At 45.0% G+C, this 20,018-nt stretch overlaps 1 protein-coding gene across 1 annotated transcript in view; it reads left to right on the top strand.

Moving 5' to 3' along the window:
- Positions 1–7,775, top strand: part of BFSP2 (beaded filament structural protein 2) — a 94,406-nt gene extending 86,631 nt beyond the window's left edge. The window contains exons 9-13 of the mRNA XM_055124788.1: positions 3,961–4,130; positions 5,073–5,259; positions 5,510–5,566; positions 6,227–6,321; positions 7,697–7,775. Coding sequence (XP_054980763.1) covers positions 3,961–4,130; positions 5,073–5,259; positions 5,510–5,566; positions 6,227–6,321; positions 7,697–7,775 — 588 coding nt within the window. The remainder of the gene's footprint in view (positions 1–3,960; positions 4,131–5,072; positions 5,260–5,509; positions 5,567–6,226; positions 6,322–7,696) is intronic.
- Positions 7,776–20,018: the final 12,243 nt, after the last annotated feature.

Genomic DNA, 20,018 nt, shown 5'->3' with positions numbered 1-20,018 from the left:
AGGACTTTGGGAGACCATATGAAATGCTGAGGCTTGAACCCCACAGGGTGCAAGAGCCCCACCCACTGTACTATCTCTCCTGCTCCTTAACTAGAGAGATTTTTTTCTGAGTCACCATGAGATACACCATTACAAAGTTATTCCTGATTGGGTTTCAGTCAAACCATGTTCCAACAACACCCACCCCAGTGGTTTCCCACCACCAATGTTTCCAGCTTAACTAGTCTTTGCCATTCTATATGTTGAATGTATCCTGCCCTGAGTCTTGAACTGTAAAATGGAAAATCCATCTGAAACCGTTTTTTCTCTTCTAAGACTTAACTTCCTTCCCAAATCTGCCTGCAATTCTTTTTTTATTTTTTATGTTTTTGCTTTTGGACCACATCCAGCAGTGCTCAGGGCTTACTCCTGGCTCTGAGCTCAGGGATCACTCCTCACAGGGTTCAGGGGACTATGTAGGAATCCAGGAATCCACCCCTGGTGGTCACGAACAAGGCAAATGTCCTCCCCATTGTACTATCATTCCAGCCCCTGCCTGTATTTCTTTGTACTCCATCCTTCAGGTAGTTTTCAGGATTTTTTTCTGTGGTTTTTTGTTTTTGTTTTGTTTTGTTTTGTTTTGAGGGGCGGATTGCTAATGCAGTATGAACTAATTTGACTATAGAAATATTCTCAATTACAATACAAACTGTTGGGGCAGAGACATAGCTCAATAGACAAGAGTACACGCCTTCAATGCAAGAGGCCTAAGTTCTATTTCTGGCATGTCCCTCAAGAAGAGCCAGAAGTGGGGCTGGAGTGATAGCACAGTGGGTAGGGAGTTTGCCTTGCACATGGCTTACCCAGGTTCGAGTCCCAACATCCCATATGGTCCCTTGAGCACCAGGCGTAATTCCTGAGTGCAAAGCCAGGAGTAACCCCTGTGCATCGCCAAGTGTGATCCCCCCCCAAAAAAAAGAGCCAGGAGTGACCCTAAGCACCTAACCAGGAGTAGCACCTGAACTCTGTCAGCTGCCTCCAAAACATAAAAAATAAAATAAAACATAAATCCCTTATAATAATATTAATGACTGTCAGAATCTGCCTCCCATCTACTTCCAAGCCCACTTCTTATTCCATTCTCTCTGATTTGCTTAGAGCTCACCAACAATATTGACCTTCCATTTCAAACTAGCTCTCTTTTAAGAATTTTTTTGTTTGTTTCTGGTCCATAGTCTGCAGTGTTCTGGTATACTACCAACACAATGCTCAGAGGACTAAATCATTTAGGTCATCTCTGCAACCCACTTTAATATTTTTTGGCTTGTTTCTTTTCTGTACGATATTTCTAACATAACATTTCACTTATGTGGTTGTTCACTTGTATCACTTGTCACTTGTTACCCTGTTGATCTTCAATTTGCTCAAGCAGGTGCCAGTAACGTCTCCATTCGTCCCTGTTGCATGCTAGTGTAGCCCAATGGTATCTGCTCGCTCCAGGAACACGAAGAGCCTCAAACCGTTCATTTAGGATTTTGACGAAGTCTGACCATCTTGTAGGTGGGCGGCCATTCGGTCTTTTGACATCCCATGAAATCCAGTCAGTAACAGCTTTAGTTCGGTGGTCATCTCTGAATCGCACTATGTGTCCGGCCCATCTGATTTTCGACACCTTGGCAAACGTCCCTGATTCTGTGGTTGTTATTTTTCCTTAACTTATTGCTTCACATGCCTAAATAAAATTAAATTTATAAAACTTAATAATAGGGTCAGGGAGATAGAAAGGTGCTTGCTTTGCCCCAACGTCACATTGCCCACTGAGAGTGACCAATGTACACCACCAAATAGGGCCCATGAACCAGGAAAAAGAAAACACTGGGGGAAAAAAACCTAAAAATTTAATGAGGTCGGAAGATGAATCTAGGTCACTTGCTTCACATGTCAGACCCTACGTTCAGTTCCCATCATCACAAGAAAATAAAATAATCAAGATAAATAAATCAGAATTCTGAGATAACACCCAGACTTATAGAGTAGAAATATTTTTAGAAGAACCAATGGAATTCTAAACTTGCTTTCCATTCCAGATGAGTTTGATCCACCCAAATTTGAGATCCCCTGGAGTGGAAAGGGGGAACGGTGAGCGACAGGAAATGCATGCGTGATATTGAAGAGGCCAGGAACCACCATCCTGCTGGACCACTAGTTCTCTGGGTGGGAGAGGGGAGGGGCCGAATTTTATTTTGAGGTCCAAGTGCTAACTGTCAGTACCCAAATTAAGTCTGTATTGGCACCACCTCCCACCCACAGAACTGTGGCATTCCAGAGTGTAAAGACCCCCTTAAGACCCTGATGATTTATGCAACATTGAAACATTTCATTTAAAACATTTCAATTTGAAACATTTCTACCTGGGGGGGGGTGTGGGAATCTTAGATGTATCAAAATATTTCAAGGGCTGGGGCTGGAGCTATAGCACAGCTATAGGGGGTTTGCCTTGTACCCAGCAGACCCAGGTTTGATTCCCAGCATCCCATATGGTCCCTCAGCACTGCCAGGAGTAATTCCTCAGTACAGAGCCAGGAGTAACCCCTGTGCACTGCTGGGTATGACCCAAAAGAAAAAAAAAAACCAAAAACTATTTCAAGGGCTGTTATTTTCTTATGGTTACTATAGTTACATAGTTATTATAAAGCCATTATTGCTCGTGTGGTTGTTTTAACAGTATTAAGCAATATACCTTTATCATACTGACAATCATCATTATTACTTTAAGAGTCTCACCTAGATTTAACTCAGTGACACCGTTTCTTCTCCCAGTCTGTAACTCAGAGAAGTTTTTTTGCAGCTATAACAAAATAACAAGGATAACTTAATATGCAAACCCAGATTAGTGCATATTAACACTATGCACTATATAAACAGAAAAGGATCCCAAAAAGCCCTCAGCCTGCGGAGCGTAGCATTCCCCTTTAGTCTTTGCTGGGATCTTCCAAGAACAAGGAAACTTCTGCCTGTTTTGATTATTGTGTGATTATTTTGTTGTTGTTGTGTTTTCGATTTGGGGGGGTTTGGGGGAGCTTTGGTTTGGTTTGGGTTTGGGTTTGGGGGGCCACACCCAGTCGTGCCCAGGACTAACTCCTGACTCTGTGCTCAAGGATCACTCCTGGTAGGCTCAGGGGACCATTGTGGTACCAGGGATTTGCCATGTGCATGGAAGGCAAGTACCCTGCCCACTTCTATCTCTCTAGCCCCTTGGATTGATTGAGTCTAACTGGACACTTTTCACTGGTGGAGGGATGGGTGTTTGATCATTGTTTGGTCATTGTATGATTGAAACTCCAACATGAAAGCTTTGTAAGTATATCTCATAGTGATTCAATTTAAAAAAGGGAGGCACTCCTGTTCCTGGTGATGTTCATTGGGGTTGTAGATACCTGGGGACGTGGGTGGGTTGAAGAATGCAAGCTGACTCACTCGCATGGCTTGGAGCTGATTCTGGCTCTCAGCTGGAGCATGGCTGGACCTATTGACTATGTATGACCTCTCGGTGTGGCTTAGACCTTCTAGACCTAGGAAAGGGAAAAAGCACATGTTCCAAGGGGAAAGAAGCGCAGATTTTGTATGAAATCCTAGCTCAAAGGCCTCATGTAGGGGCTGGAGCAATAGCACAGTGGGTAGGACATTTACCTTGCACGCGACCGGCCCGGGTTCGATTCCCAGCATCCCATATGGTCCCCTGAGCACCGCCAGGACTAATTCCTGAGTGCATGACCCAAGAGTAACCCCTGTGTAATGTCAGGTGTGACCCAAAAAGAAAAAAAAAAAACCTCACGTAAATTACTAAATTTTGGACTGGAGAGATAGTACTGAGGTTCAGGTGATTGTCTGGTGTTTAGATTTTTATCTCAGAGCCATCAAACATCTAATTATGAGCCATTGTTGATGGTATGTGTTAATTTTCTTCATTCTTTCTCCCAGACTCAAATTCCTGAGTTACTACCCCCAACTGAAGAAAAGGAGGAAATGGACCCTTTTGAATGGAATGCTGAAAAGCCAGATACAGCAATAAGAAACCTTAACATGACTCCTTGGAATTTACCTGAAAGTAGGGGAAAAATTCTTGCAAGTATCAAAGATATTGTGGAAAAGTATTTCTTGAAACAGTGTGAAAAGCACGATATCAATATCACATTATCATCTTAAAATGCCTAATACAAAGAGATAGGTTGTTATACATCCCTAGTCTACTTAGTTCCGCTTAGGTTTTCTAGCACCTGATCATCTTCCCTCTTGGGAGAAATTCTAAGATATTTAAAAAATCATCACCGCAAAAAAAAAAAAATCACAGAAGTGGGAAGAATCCCTCCTACTCCCCCAAAGGCAAGAAATGGGCATGTGATCCAAGGTTAGTTGGGAGATTATCCTGTGTAAGCCTTTGCCTACAAAGGCATAAAGGCCCTTCAGGATTTTCAGGATTGCCATGGTGACAATGAAGCCAAAATTCCAGTGGCATTGATGTAAATGTCTGGTGGAGCAGTGCCATCTCACTGGCCTGGAATTGTTTTATGCAAGAAAAATTAATCATTCTAAGTTGAGATTGTCCTATTACAGCAATTTAGCTTATTCTGATCAGAGTGACTGCAGAACATGATCTCAAATTCTTTGATACTTCTCCCATTTAAAAGTGGGGTGTAGGGTAGGGTATACCCCTGCTAGAGTGATCGTACAGCAGGTAGGGCATTTGCCGACCAGGGTTCGATTTCCAGCATCCCCTATGGTCCCCCGAGTACCACCAGGAGTGATTCCTGAGTGCAAAGCCAGGAGTAACCCTTGTGCATCGCCTGGGTGACCCCAAGGCCTCCCGAAAAAGGTGGGGTATGGGGAGACAAGACTGCTCAACCCACTGAACACATTGCTTGCCTGCAAGAGGCCCAGATCCCAGCACCTACCACCACCACCCTCCCCACAAGCAGCACAGGAGCAACCCCCAGCACAGGATCAGGAGTAGTCCCTGAGTACTGCCAGGTGTGGGCCAAAAAATCAGAAACAATTAAAAATAGATGTGGAGTCTGTGTCCTCTCCCCTCCCAGCTGGAGCGGACACAACCTTCCACGGCATCATAGGAGACCAGGAAGCAAACTAGCTGGTTCTGGAACATGGCAGATCTGGGAGAAGTCCAGCTGCTCAGGGCTACAGAGCCTCGCCGAGTTGGGCATGGATCAGCCCGGGCCCAGGTCCTTCCAGACCGGCACACAAATATGTGAATCAAGTTTCCAAGTGAGCCCACCCAGTTGCCTCTCACTCCTAGTTTCCCGTCAGGGGCCCTAGATGCATCGGCCCTGCTGGACCCTGACAGAATTCTTGATCCACAGAATTTACGAGTATATTCAAATAGTGATTTTCCCCCCCTTCTCAGTTTTATGGATGATTACAGTGCGGTTGGTAATGGAAAACTAAACCACCCTATTAGATGTTCTGTGGGCTATCCAATGCCCTTCTAAAACTTTCCGTGTCTGTGATTAACTAGAGTCCGTTTCTGGTTTTTGTCAGTGTTACAGTGGAAATGGCTAACTTTCAGGTCCTGGTAAGGAGTGTGTAAGGTCATCACGCAGAAAAATCAGATGGCTTCAGTGCTACGACTCTTTTGTTCTTTACTTTATAGCCTGTGTTGGTGTGTCTCTGCAGGCTGGGGCGGCACCCGGAACGGGAACCTTCAGTCTGGGAGGGCGACCCCAACAGCCACCCACTGTACTCTGCTTGCTCTCTCTTATTCGTCTCTTCCCATATGTGTCCTTTATCAACCCAAGCTGCCTCTGTGGCTCTTTTTTATTTTTCTCCTGCTTTTTTGGGTCATATCCAACAATGCTCAGGCGTCACCCAGGGCTCTGCATTCAAGAATTACTCCTGGTGGTGCTTAGGACGCCATATGGGATGCCGGGGATTGAACCCAGAATCAGATCAGCCCCATGCAAGCCAAACATACTATCACTCCAGGCTCTCTGTGGGTCTTTTTTTTTTTGGTGGGGGGCTCACACCCAGCGATGCACAGGGGTTACTCCTATCTCTGCACTCAGAAATTACTCCTGGTGGTGCTCAGGGAATCATATGGGATGTTGAGAATCAAACCCGGGTCAGCCACGTGCCAGGCAAACACCCTACCCACTGTGCTTCCACTCCAGCCCCTCCAGCCTCTCCATGGGTCTTTTTTTGTTTCCTTTTTCTCCTTGTCTCTGTCCTCCTTCAGTCTGCACTGTCCATGCACACCATCGGCCAGTTTCTGCTCTACCACTCTCTGCCTGCCACTTGCAGCTCCTCCATTTGCATCGGTTTCTTTTCTCAGTAAGTTCATGCCATCAGCTGATCTGATCTGAGACATATATTACCTATCTCCATCCTTAGCTATTCCTGCTATCTGATCGGTCATGGCTCATGAAAGAGATTTAAAATAATCAGTCAGGCAGTGTCATTTAGTCCCCCTTTCCCCACTATCCTCACATCCCCTATAACACAAGGAATACATTTGATTGGTAGAAATACGGTGAAACATTACACAACCCTAAACTAATATGGCTCTGTATTAATGGCCAAGAAAAGATAGCCAGGGGCTGGAGAGATAGTATAGTGGGTAGGGTGCTTGCCTTGCATGAGACTGAACTGGGATTGATCCCCGCACCCCACATGGACAAACCCTGCCAGGAGTGGTCCCTGAGTTTAGAGCCAGGAGTAAGCTCTGTGCATAGCAGGCTGTGACTGGTTACACACACACACATACACACACAAAGTAATGATATTCACACAGCAATCTTTCCATTTGTTTTGATTTTTGTTTTGTTTTAGAGATCAAGTTCAGGCGCTGACAGATGCAAGGCAAACAGTTTGCCACCATAGCTTTCCTTCAGGCTGTGGCACCGGGGTGAATGGGTGTGCAACAGTGAGACGGTGAGGAGACATCCAGGCTGAATTCAATGAGGGTCTGACTTGGAATCTGGCTGTAAGTGAGCGTCCAGGGATGGTGGTCATGGGTACCCCAACCTAGACAGGGAAACTCTGGGCCACAAGGGATTTCTTGGGGAGAAAGGACTATAGAAGCTTGACTGTAGATTCTAGAACCCTATTACCCAAAAGGTTTGAGGGGCTAGGTTGAAAGGTTGACGGCTCTAAGAGCTGCACACACTTTATATGCAGAGTGCCACGTTCAGTATCTTGTGTTGCCTCATTCCCAGAGTCCCCCTCTCTCCCCCTGCCCCAGGATTCCCACAAATGAATAAAAACCAGAAAAGTTTGGGTTTCCTCACGAGCAGTGTAGAGTTTGGGACTCTAAAGATAATCCTGAGATTATGCGTGCCAGGCGCTGTCTATGAGAGCCTCTTCCTAAGTCGAGAAGGCATTGCTGGGCTGTGGGTCACTGGGAGGGAAGCCACAAGCTACGAGGATGTATTTGGTGACTCATGGGTCAGAGGCCTATAGCTGTGAAGCTCGTGGACACTGATGACCCACAGCGGGAAATCTGCAAAGTACTGTGTGGACACTCCCTGTGCTGCTTAGACGGGGTCAATGCACATCAAAGTGGAAGTCACAGTGCCTAGAGCACCAGGTGATAAGACTGGCCCTAAGAAGCCCCTGCCTGGTCACATGAGCATAGTGGGCCCCAAGATGAGCGTCCCCCCAGCTCTCATTGGGTGACGAACCTGTGTCACCACTTGCCCTGTCTTAGCCAGTACCTGCAGGAGCACAGGGAGCCCTTGGCAGCTGAATCTGGAGTCTGGCTGTCACTCTACAAGGACCTTCTCTAAGACCTTTGTGAAAGACACGTGTCCTGACTAGTACTCGGATAGCGGGGCCTGTCGCCCCTTAGGAATTTGCTTGTTTGACTGCGAGGGCTGCCTGGCCTCTTTCCCTGAACCCGTCTTGGTTTCTGCTGTACTTGTCAATCAGGGCTGGAACAGGAGGATTTAAGGAGACCTCAGCAGCATTCTGCATGAGAGTAAAGCCGGTGACAGCGAAGGCTGGTGGCTACAGCTTCTTAATCAGTTCTCCCGTGGCTCAGAGAGGGAATTGTTTAGGATGATTATGGGCCAGAAAGAGAGTTCAGGGCTTAAGCTGCTGATCTTGCCCTCATCTGACCCCAGGTCAGTGCCTGGCACCACATATGGCCCCTGAGCACAGCCAGGAGGAAGCCCTGGGTACCACTGGGGTAGCCTCCAAGCAAAACAGACAGAAAAAGTGTTTTTTTTTTTAATGATTTATAAGGCAATCTACTGCACATAAGAAATACAATGGCTTCTCCATCTTGGGTCAGCGATTAGTGTTATTACTGTTTGCTTATAGCTGTTAATATATTTTATTATCCCTTATTGTTTATCCAGAATCAGAACAAAAGCCCTTCAGTCTGACAGCACGATTCAGCCATGCTGACTTCTGGGCTGCATGTGCCCGGCACAGGCCACGGATGCCAAAGGGAAAATAGCCTTTCCCAAGCCCAGGATGTTTCAATTGCTCTTTTTCAGCATTGGGCAAGAAAACAGAACAGATGCTTTCCCCATTCTAATGAATTCTGCTCTGCCAGCCCCTCCTCCCCCACCGCCCCAGCCCGATGCCAATAGGAGAAGGTGCCAGACACTGATGGTCCTGGACCCACCCCAGTCGACGCTCTAGAAGGCTGTGAATGAGAATGTGAGGATCGGCCTCACCGCAGCAAAGACCCTGGTCCCACCTGCTCCAGCTCCATGCTCCCTTGGCTGAGAGAAATAAACCTGCTTTGCTTTTCTTTCTTAAATTTTGTGCTTTATTTTTCCCCAAGAATAATTTTTTTTCTTTTTGCTTTATGGGTCACACCTGGCAATGCAGAGGGTTTACTCCTGGCTCTGCACTCAGGAATCACCCCTGGCAGTGCTCAGAGGACCATATGGGATGCTGGGAATCGAACCCGCATCAACCACGTGCGAGGCAAATGCCCTACCCGCTGTGCTATTGCTCCGGCCCCGAAAATAATTATTTTTGAGGTTAGCAGGAATGGAATTCCACGGAGGGAAGTAGGGGCTCAAACGAGAGAAAGGAACCGAAGGGCTGCAGTAAAGGAATACTGGTGCCTTGACGGTGACGGGGTTGACGGGCTGGAGATGTAGTAGAATGGGGAGGGCCTTTGCCTTGCACACAACCAACCCAGGTTTGACTCCTGGGATTCTATACGGTTCCCTGAGCACCACCATGGTAACACCTGAGCATTGCCGGATGTGGCCCCCAAACAAGCAACAACAGGGGGAGGGGTAAGATGGGAGGCGCGATGCTGGGGTTCTTGGTGGTGGAAGATGTGCACTGGTGGAGGGTTGGGTGTTCGATCATTGTATGACTGAAACTCAAACAGGAAAGCTTTGTAACTGTATCTCACGGTGGTTTAAAAAAATAATAATAATAAAAATAATAAAATAAAATTAATTTTCTGAATAAAATAAAAGCAATGTGGAGTTCATGCCCAATTCAATCAGCTTAATCAATGGCTGAATAAATAACAGTACATTAAAAAATTTTAAAAACGAGAAAATAAAAAATAAATAAAATAACAAGAACAACAACATCAATGGTGAGGAAGTTGAGTAATATATTTTGAAGAGGTTGACATTGTGCCCCTTAAATTTATATAACCCATTACCATGATAAAAATATTTTAAATAGTTATAGTCTCATTTACGAATTTAAGTAAAAGCACATTAAAGCATAAATATGCACATAAAAGCATATTCAAGTATATAATAAATCATTATTAATTTTAATTAATTTGTCATAGTTTTATCTTCAAGGGAGCTAAAAGCTGGGTATAGAATCTTGTGGACAATCATTTTAAATTAAAAAAAATTTTAGTGATAAGACTGGAGAAATAATACTGCGGGTAAAGCGCTTGCTTTGCATATAGCCAACCTGAGTTCAGTCCCCAGCACCCCATATAGTCCCCAGAACCATGCTAGGAGTGATCCCTGAGCACAGCGACAAGAGTAAGCTCTGGGCACCACAGGATGTGGCCCAAAAAGTCAAAACAAAATTAGTGATGAAACATTGTTTTTCAAAACTGCATATGTTTTAGGAGCACAACATCACACCCTCAAATGTGTTACCATAGACCAGCTCCTCTCCACCTTTGGTCCCTTTCACTCTTTCAACCACAGGGCAAGAAGCCCCAGCGCTACATTTCACCCCAGCAAGGGAGTTTCCCACCGACCATGTGATTTGCTAACAATGAATTCTCCACAGCTCCGAAGAGCAGTGGCCAGGCTAGTGCCCTAACTACTGTTAAAAAGTAATTTTAAAAGTAAGTAAATGAAGAATTTTGTTGTTTGATTTTGGAACCACCCAGGCAGTGCTCTGGGTTTGCTCTTGGTTCTATGCTCAGGGAGCACTCCTGGCTGGGCTCTGGGGACTGTAGGAGATGCGGGATCTAACCTGGATCCTCAAGGGCCCCCCATGGACTGCAATGTGTCTCTGTCCCCTAAGAAAATCAATTTTAATAAAGGGCAGAGGCAGCGGGCTTGAGTCCAGAGGACCTGAAGTCTAGAAGTGAGTTTGCCAAAGCTCTGGAAAGTTGAGACTAGAATGCTCCCTTCCACCGCTGATTCTCTCAGCTGTTCTCTAGAGCCCTCATTTCCATGGCTGCTTCTCTCAGCCGTTGTCCTCTAGAAGCAACATAAATAACTTTTACATTTTTATTTTATTTTTTTAATTGAAATGCTATAGTTGGGGCTGGAGCGATAGCACAGTGGGTAGGGCGTTTGCCTTGCACGCGGCCGACCCGGGTTCAAATCCCAGCATCCCATATGGTCCCCTGAGCACCGCCAGGGGTGATTCCTGAGTGCATGAGCCAGGAGTGACCCCTGTGCATCGCCGTGTGTGACCCAAAAAGCAAAAATAAAAAAAGCTATAGTTTTTTGGGTCACACCTGGCGATACACAGGGGTTACTTCTGCCTTTGCACTCAGGAATTACTCCTGGAAGTGCTCAGGGGACCATATGGGATGCTGGGAATTGAACCCGGGTCAGCCACATGCAAGGCAAAAGCCCTACCCGCTGTGCTATCACTCCAGTCCCAAAATGCTGTAGTTTTTAATACTAATAATAATGGTTTCTCAGGCACACAATTCCAACACCACACCCATTACTAATGTAACATCCCCTCCCCACAAGGACTCCAATACCCCCATGCTATTATCCCCTGCCCCCCAACTTGTGTGGATTAGTTCTCTCATTAAGTTTCATTTGGACCTTTTCTGCTTCTTCAACTGTGTATCTTTACATCATATATATGAGAGAGATCATCCTGCATCTATCTCTTCTGACTGACTTCACTTCAGAGAACTTTTATGTTGCCTACAGTTGTATTTGAAAAGAGCTGTAACTACAATAGTCAGAATCTGGGAACAACCTGAGTGCCCAAGAACAGAGGACTGGTTAAAAAAAACTTTGGACAATCTACACAATGGAATACTAGGCAGCTGTTAGGAGAGATGAAGTCATGAAATTTTCTTATAACACCGCCAGGAGTAATTCCTGAGTGCAAAGCCAGAAGTAACCCCTGAGCATCGCTGGGTGTGACCCAAAAAGCAAAAAAAAAAAAAAAAGAAATTTGCTTATAAGTGGATGGACATGGAGAGCATCATGTTAAGTGAAATGAGTCAGAAAGAGAGGGACAGGGGCTGGAGTGATAGCACAGGGGGTAGGGCGTTTGCCTTGCATCCGGCCGACCCGGGTTCGAATCCCAGCATCCCATATGGTCCCCTGAGCACCGCCAGGGATGGTTCCTGAGTGCATGAGCCAGGATTGACCCCTGTGCATTGCCTGGTGTGACCCAAAAAGCAAAAAAAAAAAAAAAAAAAAAAAAAGAAAGAGAGGGACAGACATAGGAGAACTGCACTCATTTGTGGAATATAAAATAACCAACATGAGACTGACTGACACCAAGGACAGCAGACACAAGGGCCAGAAGATTGCTCCATAATTGACAGCCTTGTCTCATGAGCTGGGAGAAAAGGCAGATGGGATAGAGAAGGGATCACTAAGACAACGGTGGTTGGAGGGATCAATCAGGAAGGGAGATATGTGCTGAAAGTAGATAAAGGACAAAACATGATAACCTCTCTGTATCTATATTGCAAACCACAATGCCCAAAAGTAGAGAGAAATTGTCTCTCTATAATGGGGAAAATTGTCTGCCATAGAGGCAGTGGGAGGTTGGGAAAGTGGGGGGGTATACTGGGGATATTGGTGGTGGGGAATGTGCACTGGTGTAGGGATGGGTGTTTGATCATTGTATGATTGTAACTCAAACATGAAAGCGTGTAACTGTATCTCATGGTGAAGAAAGAAAGAAAGAAAGAAAGAGAGAGAGAGAGAGGGGGAGGGAGAAAGGAAGGAAGGAAGGAAGGGAGGAAGGAAGGAAGGAAGGAAGGAAGGAAGGAAGGAAGGAAGGAAGGAAGGAAGGAAGGAAGGAAGGAAGGAAGGAAGGAAGGAAGGAAAGAAAAAAGAGTTGTAGGTTAGGGAACCACTTCTTAAAGGCACTCACTCTTGACTGAGACAAAAATAACCTCATGAAAATTGAAAATAATGGTGGTGGGAAGGCGCAATGGTGGTAGGATTGGTGTTGGAATATTGAATGTAACAAATTGTCAGAAACAACATTATTAAAAAACAAATTTTTGATTTGAAAGATAAATAAATAAATAAATAAAAATAACCTCGCGCGTTAGCTCTCTCCGAGTGTGAGGTAAACCCAGAACTAGCAACTGCCTCACAAAACTGCCAGGGAAGGACCCAGCAGCAGGTCAGGGGAGAAGGCAACAATCCACGGTAGACCTGACAGTCCCCCCAGAAACGCCGGCTCCAGAATCCGCTCTGACTCAGAGGTGGGGCCACAGGAAGGCTTCCAGACCAGACTCAGCAAGGCACCACCAAGCTGACAGGAGCCGTGCCACCCTGGACAAAAGATCGTGTGTGCAGGGCTTTCTCCCTGCGGCTCTCCGCTCTAGCACCATTCGTCCATAGGCTCTTGCTTGGCCAGTGCACGAATCTCCTCTGGTAAGTCTTTTCCAAGTGTTAGACCAGAGCCCACATCTGGGCATTGGTGTTAGGGGGCAGACTCTGCCAGTAACCGGCACCCTTGATTTATTCTGGGGAAAACAGTAAGGGACAGGGTAAGATGAAAATTCTACAAGAATACAGCAGGACCTTGAGTAACACCTCAATGTCATTGGATCATAGCTGAGAAATTCATTTTCTGCAAGTTGCTGACTCTAAGAGCTGAATAGCGATGTTATGTTGAGGACTCTACACTGTTCGGATGATGGTTGTCACAGCCCACAGAGGGAACTGCCTTTCTTCTGGCCACTGCCAGGGGCTGCAAGGGAAGCAGGACCGACTCACCTGCTGCTAATAAATCTGGCTGCTGAAATGTCCTGGCCCTGCACCTGCCCGAGGGGCTGCTGAATGTCATCTTCCCAGCCCGGAGGATTAGCCACACCAGGACAGACCCTGCCCATTGCGTTTCTATGGCTTAGCACATGTTAAGGACTCAATATTGAATGAATGATCTTGGGAAAACACAAATATGTCTCTGCATTCCCTGTTTTATTAAGAGCTCTCATGGAGCCGGAGAGATTGTACAAGGGTTAAGGTGCTTGTCCTGCATTTAGTCAACCCCAGTTCAATCCTAGGAACTCAAAGTCTCTTAAGAACCACCAGGAGTTACTCCTGAGCACAGAATCAAGAATACTTCCTAAGCACTGCTGAGTGTGACCCAAGACTGACTCCCCCTACACTTACCCCCCCCAAGAAAGCTTTTGTGGGTCTTTTGTTTTAAAGCCATAGCCTGGGGTTCTCTGAAGTTACTCGTAATTCTGTGTGTGGGAATCTTTTCTAGGCATCCTGGGAAAAACCATGCAGTACTGGGACTCAAACTGGGATTCTGATGCAAAGTATGAACTCAGCCCATTGAACTCTGTCTTTGGGCCCCTCATTTAACTTGGTTTCTTGGCCACATGCGGTGCCCAGGGATCACTCCTGCAGTTGCTCAGGAGACCATATGGTGTGCTGGTGATCAAACCCCATGGAAGGCAGTGCCCTACCCAGTGTACTATCTCTCCAGTCCCACCTCATTTTACTTCCTAACTTCTTATAGGCAGTTCTTATTAATCTGAACAGGATTTACTTTTGAAAGAACAAAACTAAAACTCCTTTTTTTTTTTGAAGTCTAAGTAATCTGCTAGGCTAGAGAGATAGTACAGCAGATAAGGCACTTGCCTTGCATGCAGCCTGACCCGTTTGATTCCCCCATGCCCCAACACCCCATATGGTCCCCACAGCTTGCCAGAGTGATCCCTGAGTGCTGCATCCCTGAATAACCAGTAGTTCTCAGGGCTTATGCTATTCGGGGTTTACACCTGGCTCTGTGCTCAGGCATCACTCTTGGCAGGGCTTGGGGAATCCTATGGGGTGCTGGGGACGGAACCCAGGTCGGCTGCATGCAAGGCAAGTACCTACCCTCTGCACTATCTCTCCAGTCTCAACTTGTCTAGTTTTAAAGGCGCTCTTCCAGAGAACCCCTCAGACTGCACAAACCAGGAAGACAGGCACATGGTGAGAATGTCGCCTCTCATTCATGAACCCGAGGCCTCCTCCCTACGGCTACACCTCAAAAGTCATCTCAGAAGCAAAGCCCCCAGCCCCTCAGCTGGAGGGCAATCTGAATCAAAACTGAATCAAAACTGGTGGTAACACAGACTTCAGTGATCTTAAATAGTTTCGACAGTTGGAAAAATTAAGATTATGTCAGGAATCTTGTGGGTTTTGAAGATTATAAATCCCCCAGTCTCAAAAGGGTCTGGTAAAGGTTTTTTGGAATCCTAAAAATAATTTTTACCTTTTATCCTGAGAGCAAGGAGTAGTATTAAGTGATTTTTAGGCAGAGAGATTATTTGATCTAATATTTTGATCTGGAATGAACACAGCCTAGTTTGGAGGGTCGTCAAGGATTAAGTCATTAATGAGGTCCAAGTAACATAGATTCCAGGAAGCCCCTGGGATTCTGCTCTAGAAAGACAGTTTTGTGGTGGTCTATCTCACAAATACTCAATTAAAAAAATTTTTAATAGAAAAATAAATAAAAAGTAATGTGGAGTTCATGTCCAATTCAATCAGCTTAATAGCAATACTCCTACATAAAATAAAAATATAGGGGAAAAAAGAAAGAAAAGAGAAAGAAAGAGAAGGAGCATCAGGAAGGAAAAGCAGTGGCTAGAGGATACTTTCCTTGACTTCCCTCGTGAGCTGGGGGCGGGGAACTGATTTGGGCTGAGGAAGGACAGGTTTGCAAATGCCCTTCCCTGTCGATGGCACAAACGCAATTGGGTTCATTTTAAAGAGCTAATTGGCTTCATTAAACATTTATGAATCTGGAAGCATCCCATCTACAATCGGGAAGGTGGTGTTATCGCCTATCACCATGTTAACAAAATAAAATATCACTGCTGAATGGAGGAATGAGGGAAAAAACCCTGGAGCTCCTGCATTTTTTAATAGCTGGAGTCTCAGATTAGAAATCAAGTTGTTCATGAGTGAGAAGAAAAATCCCTTGTCAAGACATTGATAAAGAGTCTCTAGTAGAGAATGGAACCTTTGAGAAAGCGAGGTTCCTAGGTCCTTTTAGAAATGCACAGACCTTCCAGGAATCATTTAAAAGGAGGCATCTGACATTTTGCTAAAAGTAACATGGATAACATTTACGTACTCCTTTTCATTTTTTAAATCTCAGTTACTGAGCATTATCTCCTTTGGATAGTACATATTAATATTAATTTCCCTTGACAAGAACTTTCTTTTTGGGGCAAGGAAGGATTTCGGGTCACACCCAGCTGTGCTCAGGGGACCAGATGTGGTTCTAGGGGTCTAACTTCAGCAGTGCTCGGGAGCAGTTCTCAGCTCATTGCTCTCAGGAGTTGCTCTCAGCTGTGCTCGGGGTACCATGTAGCGCCGGAGAGGGACCAGCCTCTGGCACACAGAGCTTGCACACCAGCCACTGACCTACCTCTCCAGTCCCTTCTCTTCATATCTAAAGGTCATTTTCTGGGCCAGGAAGATACCTCAGACTGTACTGCATGGAGCCCCATCCTTGACACTGCGCGGTCCCCTTAGTACCAAGCACAGATCTGGACACTGCTGGGTGTGGAAAGCTAACAAAAATAAATAAGGGTCTGAGGAGATCGTATAAGGGATGAAGGGATTTACCTTGCACACAGAATCAAGAGTCAGCCCTGAGCACCAGAGTGTGGCCCCCATGCAAAATAAATAAAATCAAATAAATTTTTTTTAAAAAATTGGTCATACCCAACTGCCTGCCCCTCCGGTTCCTAAATAAATATTTGGTTCCTAAATAAATATTTATATGAATAAGAAACTGAATGAGGATAGCAGGTATGAACTAAAAACCAGAAAGTTAATAATTAATTAATTAAGCCCATTCTCCAACCTTCAACGCTATATTCAACATCACTACTTTCCTTTCACAAGCCAGAGAGATAGACAGTTCAGTGGGTAGTTTGGCAGCCTTACATGCGGGCAACCTGGGTTCCATCTGGGACATACTTTATGGTCCCTCAAGCCATCAGGAATGATCCCTGAGTACAAAGCCGGAGTTCTGAGCACTGCCAGGAGTGGCCTAAAAATGCAAAATAAATAATAAATATTATTTTTAAATTTATTTATTTCTCATTTTTGTTATACCTGGATCTTCTTAACCTAAAGTAAACTAGATGTGTAGGAAAAAACTAACAATTTTACACAAAGACTTTTAACTTTGGGGGAATTTTATACTTTTGTTTTTTTTGCTTAGGGGCCAGGCTCCTTCCATCTCTGCTCTGAAGCTGCTCCTGGCAGTGCTTGGGGACCAGCCCTGCTTGGGGACTCCCTAAGGGCCCGGGATCAGACTACGTCTGTCACCTGCAGAGACCACTGAGCTAACTCTGACCCAGATTTTCTTTCTTTTTTTTTTTTAAAATTTTTTTTAACTAGTTTTTGGGTCATACCTGGCGATGTTCAGGGCTTACTCTTGCTCTGCTCTCAGGAATTACTCCTGGCGGGGAGGCTTACGGGATGCCGGGGATCGAACCCTGGTCAGCCGCGCGCACGTGCCAGGCAAACACCCTTCCCACTGGGCTCCAACTTCCATGACCCCAATTTTCAATTTTCAAATAAATTCAAAACTACTCCAGTGTAGAAGCTTCTTAAATTTGCATTTCAAAGAATGAAGAAGAAGTCCTAAAGGTGGAGGCAGAAAACTTTGCATCACAGGAACAGATTCTTAATCTCACGTGTCAGAATTTTCCCTGTCTTTAAATTTTTCTGAGAGACTTGGAAAGGTTAGACTGATTTCTGAAGCCACACCTGTAGTCCTGTAGCACTGTCATCCTGTTGTTAATCGATTAGCTCAAGCGGGCACCAGTAATGTCTCCATTGTGAGACTTGTTATTATTGTTTTGGGCATGTTGAATATGCTACAGGTAGCATGCCAGGCTCTGCCATGCGGGTGGGCTCTCTGAGGGGGACAGAGGAATCGAACCTGGGTCTGCCGCTTGCAAGGCAAACGCCCTACCCGCTGTGCTATTGCTCCAGTCCAGAATTTTCCCCTGTCTCTAAATTTTTCTGAGAGACCTGGGAAGGTTAGACTGATTTCTGAAGCCACACTTGGGGTCCTGTAAAAGACTTTATTTGAAAGACAAGGATAACCCAATTCCTCAAAGAACACAGGTTGTGGTCTGCATACCAAAGGTTTGATGATGCTTATTTTCTTTCCAGACAAATTGTGTATTGAAGAGAAGTTTTCCAACATAAAATGAAAGTTAAGTACTAACTCTGCGGAGTAAGTTCAGCTCTAAGACTTGATCTCAGTCCCCCAGCTGCAGTGAGAGTAGAATGAAGAAAATCATGGCTTGGTCCCAGGGTTTCCCTCCCTTGGAGATTTTGAAGAGATGGAAAGAAGACAAGCAGGCAAACTGAGATCTCTTATCTAATTTCTGTTGTTCTTTAGACCTGAATAAGATTATTCTGTTTGTTTGCTTTGAATTTAGCTTGTAGAAGTTTTGAGAACTCAAAGAGTGAGCCCTGAAATCTTAGAAGCAGTTTTTGGTATTTTTGCCAAAGCAGGGCTATAATCTTTTTTAAAACAAGATTTTTAGAATTTACATTCCCTAAAACTCATCCAGATTGGTTTTTGTTTGCCTGTTTTGGTTTTGATGCAACACCCAACAGTGTTCAAGCTTACTCCTGGCTCTGTGTTCTCTTGGGGGTGCTCTAGGGACCATTTGGGGTGCCAGTGATTGAACTTGGATCAGCCACATACAAAGCAAGGCACTTGCCTGCTATGCTATCTCTCAGGCCCCTAGTCCAGATTGTTAATTTAATCTTTTTGTTTTGTTTTTGTTTGGGGACCTCACCCCATGATGCTCAGGGATTCCTGGCTTTGCACTCAGGATTTACTCCTACCAGTGCTGGGGGAACATATGGGAAGCCAGGGATCAAACCCAGATCTATTGAGTGCAAGGCAAATGCCCTACCCCCTGCACTACTACTCTGCCCTTCAATTTAACCTTTCTGCAGTAAGAACATAGATTGGAGCTTACTTGCAACAATTGCGTGCACAGTATCCTGAACATAAAATCAGGAGTAACCCTAGATACTACTGGTGTGAACCCCAAATCCATCTTCACCCCCCTAAAATAATTTAGTTGCAGAGCTCTCAAAGCTTTTACAACATCAGAGAGAGAGAGAGTTCAAAGGGCTAGTGTGCATGTCAGAGGCTGATTTCCGTCCCAGACTCCCTTGGTCCCTTCAACAATGCTGGGAGCAGTTCCTCAGCAAAGAGCAGGGAGGAGGCCCTGAGCAGGACCTGGTGTGCCCCGAGAAAAAAAATAGATGTTTTTTTGTTTGTTTGTTTGTTTTGTTTTTTTTTTAATTTATTCTTTTATTGAATCACCATGTGGAAAGTTACAAAGCTTTCAGGTTTAAGTCTCACTTATATAATGCTCAAACACTCATCCCTTCACCAGTGCACATATTCCACCACCAGAATCACAGTATACCTCCCCCCACCCCCCACCCCCACCTCCCCAGGCCCCAACCCCACCTGTTATTTGGGGTTTTTTTGGATAGGTTCAATAGACCAAGGTAGTTTACTTCCAGTATAAAGAAGAAAAAAAAGGAAACATTTACAGTATATAAACAACTTTTGACTAAGCCTTGCATCTATTACAGCCAAAATTATAGCTTAGAAGGGATATAAGCCTTGGGGTATGGATGTGTTTTACTATATACCTCTCTAATAAGAGCGTGGGCATTTTCTTGCACTTAATGGGTGCTAATTTAGCCCCATTTTGTTTTTGTTTTTCCCGAGTCTGGGGGCCACACACAGCAGTGGTCAGGGATTATTCCCCTAACTGTTGCTTCTGAGGGTGCTTTGGGGCCAATGCAGTTCTGGGTCTCCTACGAGCAAGCATCAGTTCATGAGTATGAGGAACTGTGCTATCTCTTGTGCTGTCTCTTCGAGTTCTTCAGTGGTTTGGGGTGTGGGGTGTGTTTTTTTTAATTCACTTTATATTATTTCATAGATTTTTTTTAACAGTCAAACGCAACTTTTAAAACAAAGATAGTGAAATTCAATATTTCACTATTAGTTCTTTGGTACAAAAGAAAATTTCCAAATGATATGATGTGTGTGATTTAACACTGGAAAAATACTTATAAAACTTGTTTATCTGGCTCCACTTAGAATCAGGCACAGTGCAATAAAGAGAGAACAACTTCATCACATTTTTAAAAAACCTTTTTTTTTCTTTTTGGGTCACACCTGGCAATGCACAGGGGTCACTCCTGGCTCATGCACTCAGGAACTACTCCTGGAGGTGCTCGGGGGACCATATGGGATGCTGGGAATCGAACCTGGATCAGCCACTTGCAAGGCAAATGCCCTACCCACTGTGCTGTTGCTCCAGCCCCCAAAACTTGTGT

Source organism: Sorex araneus, chromosome 2, assembly GCF_027595985.1.
Source record: "Sorex araneus isolate mSorAra2 chromosome 2, mSorAra2.pri, whole genome shotgun sequence".
NCBI classification, from domain to species: domain Eukaryota; kingdom Metazoa; phylum Chordata; class Mammalia; order Eulipotyphla; family Soricidae; genus Sorex; species Sorex araneus.
The sequence above is the reverse complement of the archived record's forward strand: the minus strand, read 5'-3'. Positions and strand labels throughout refer to the sequence as shown.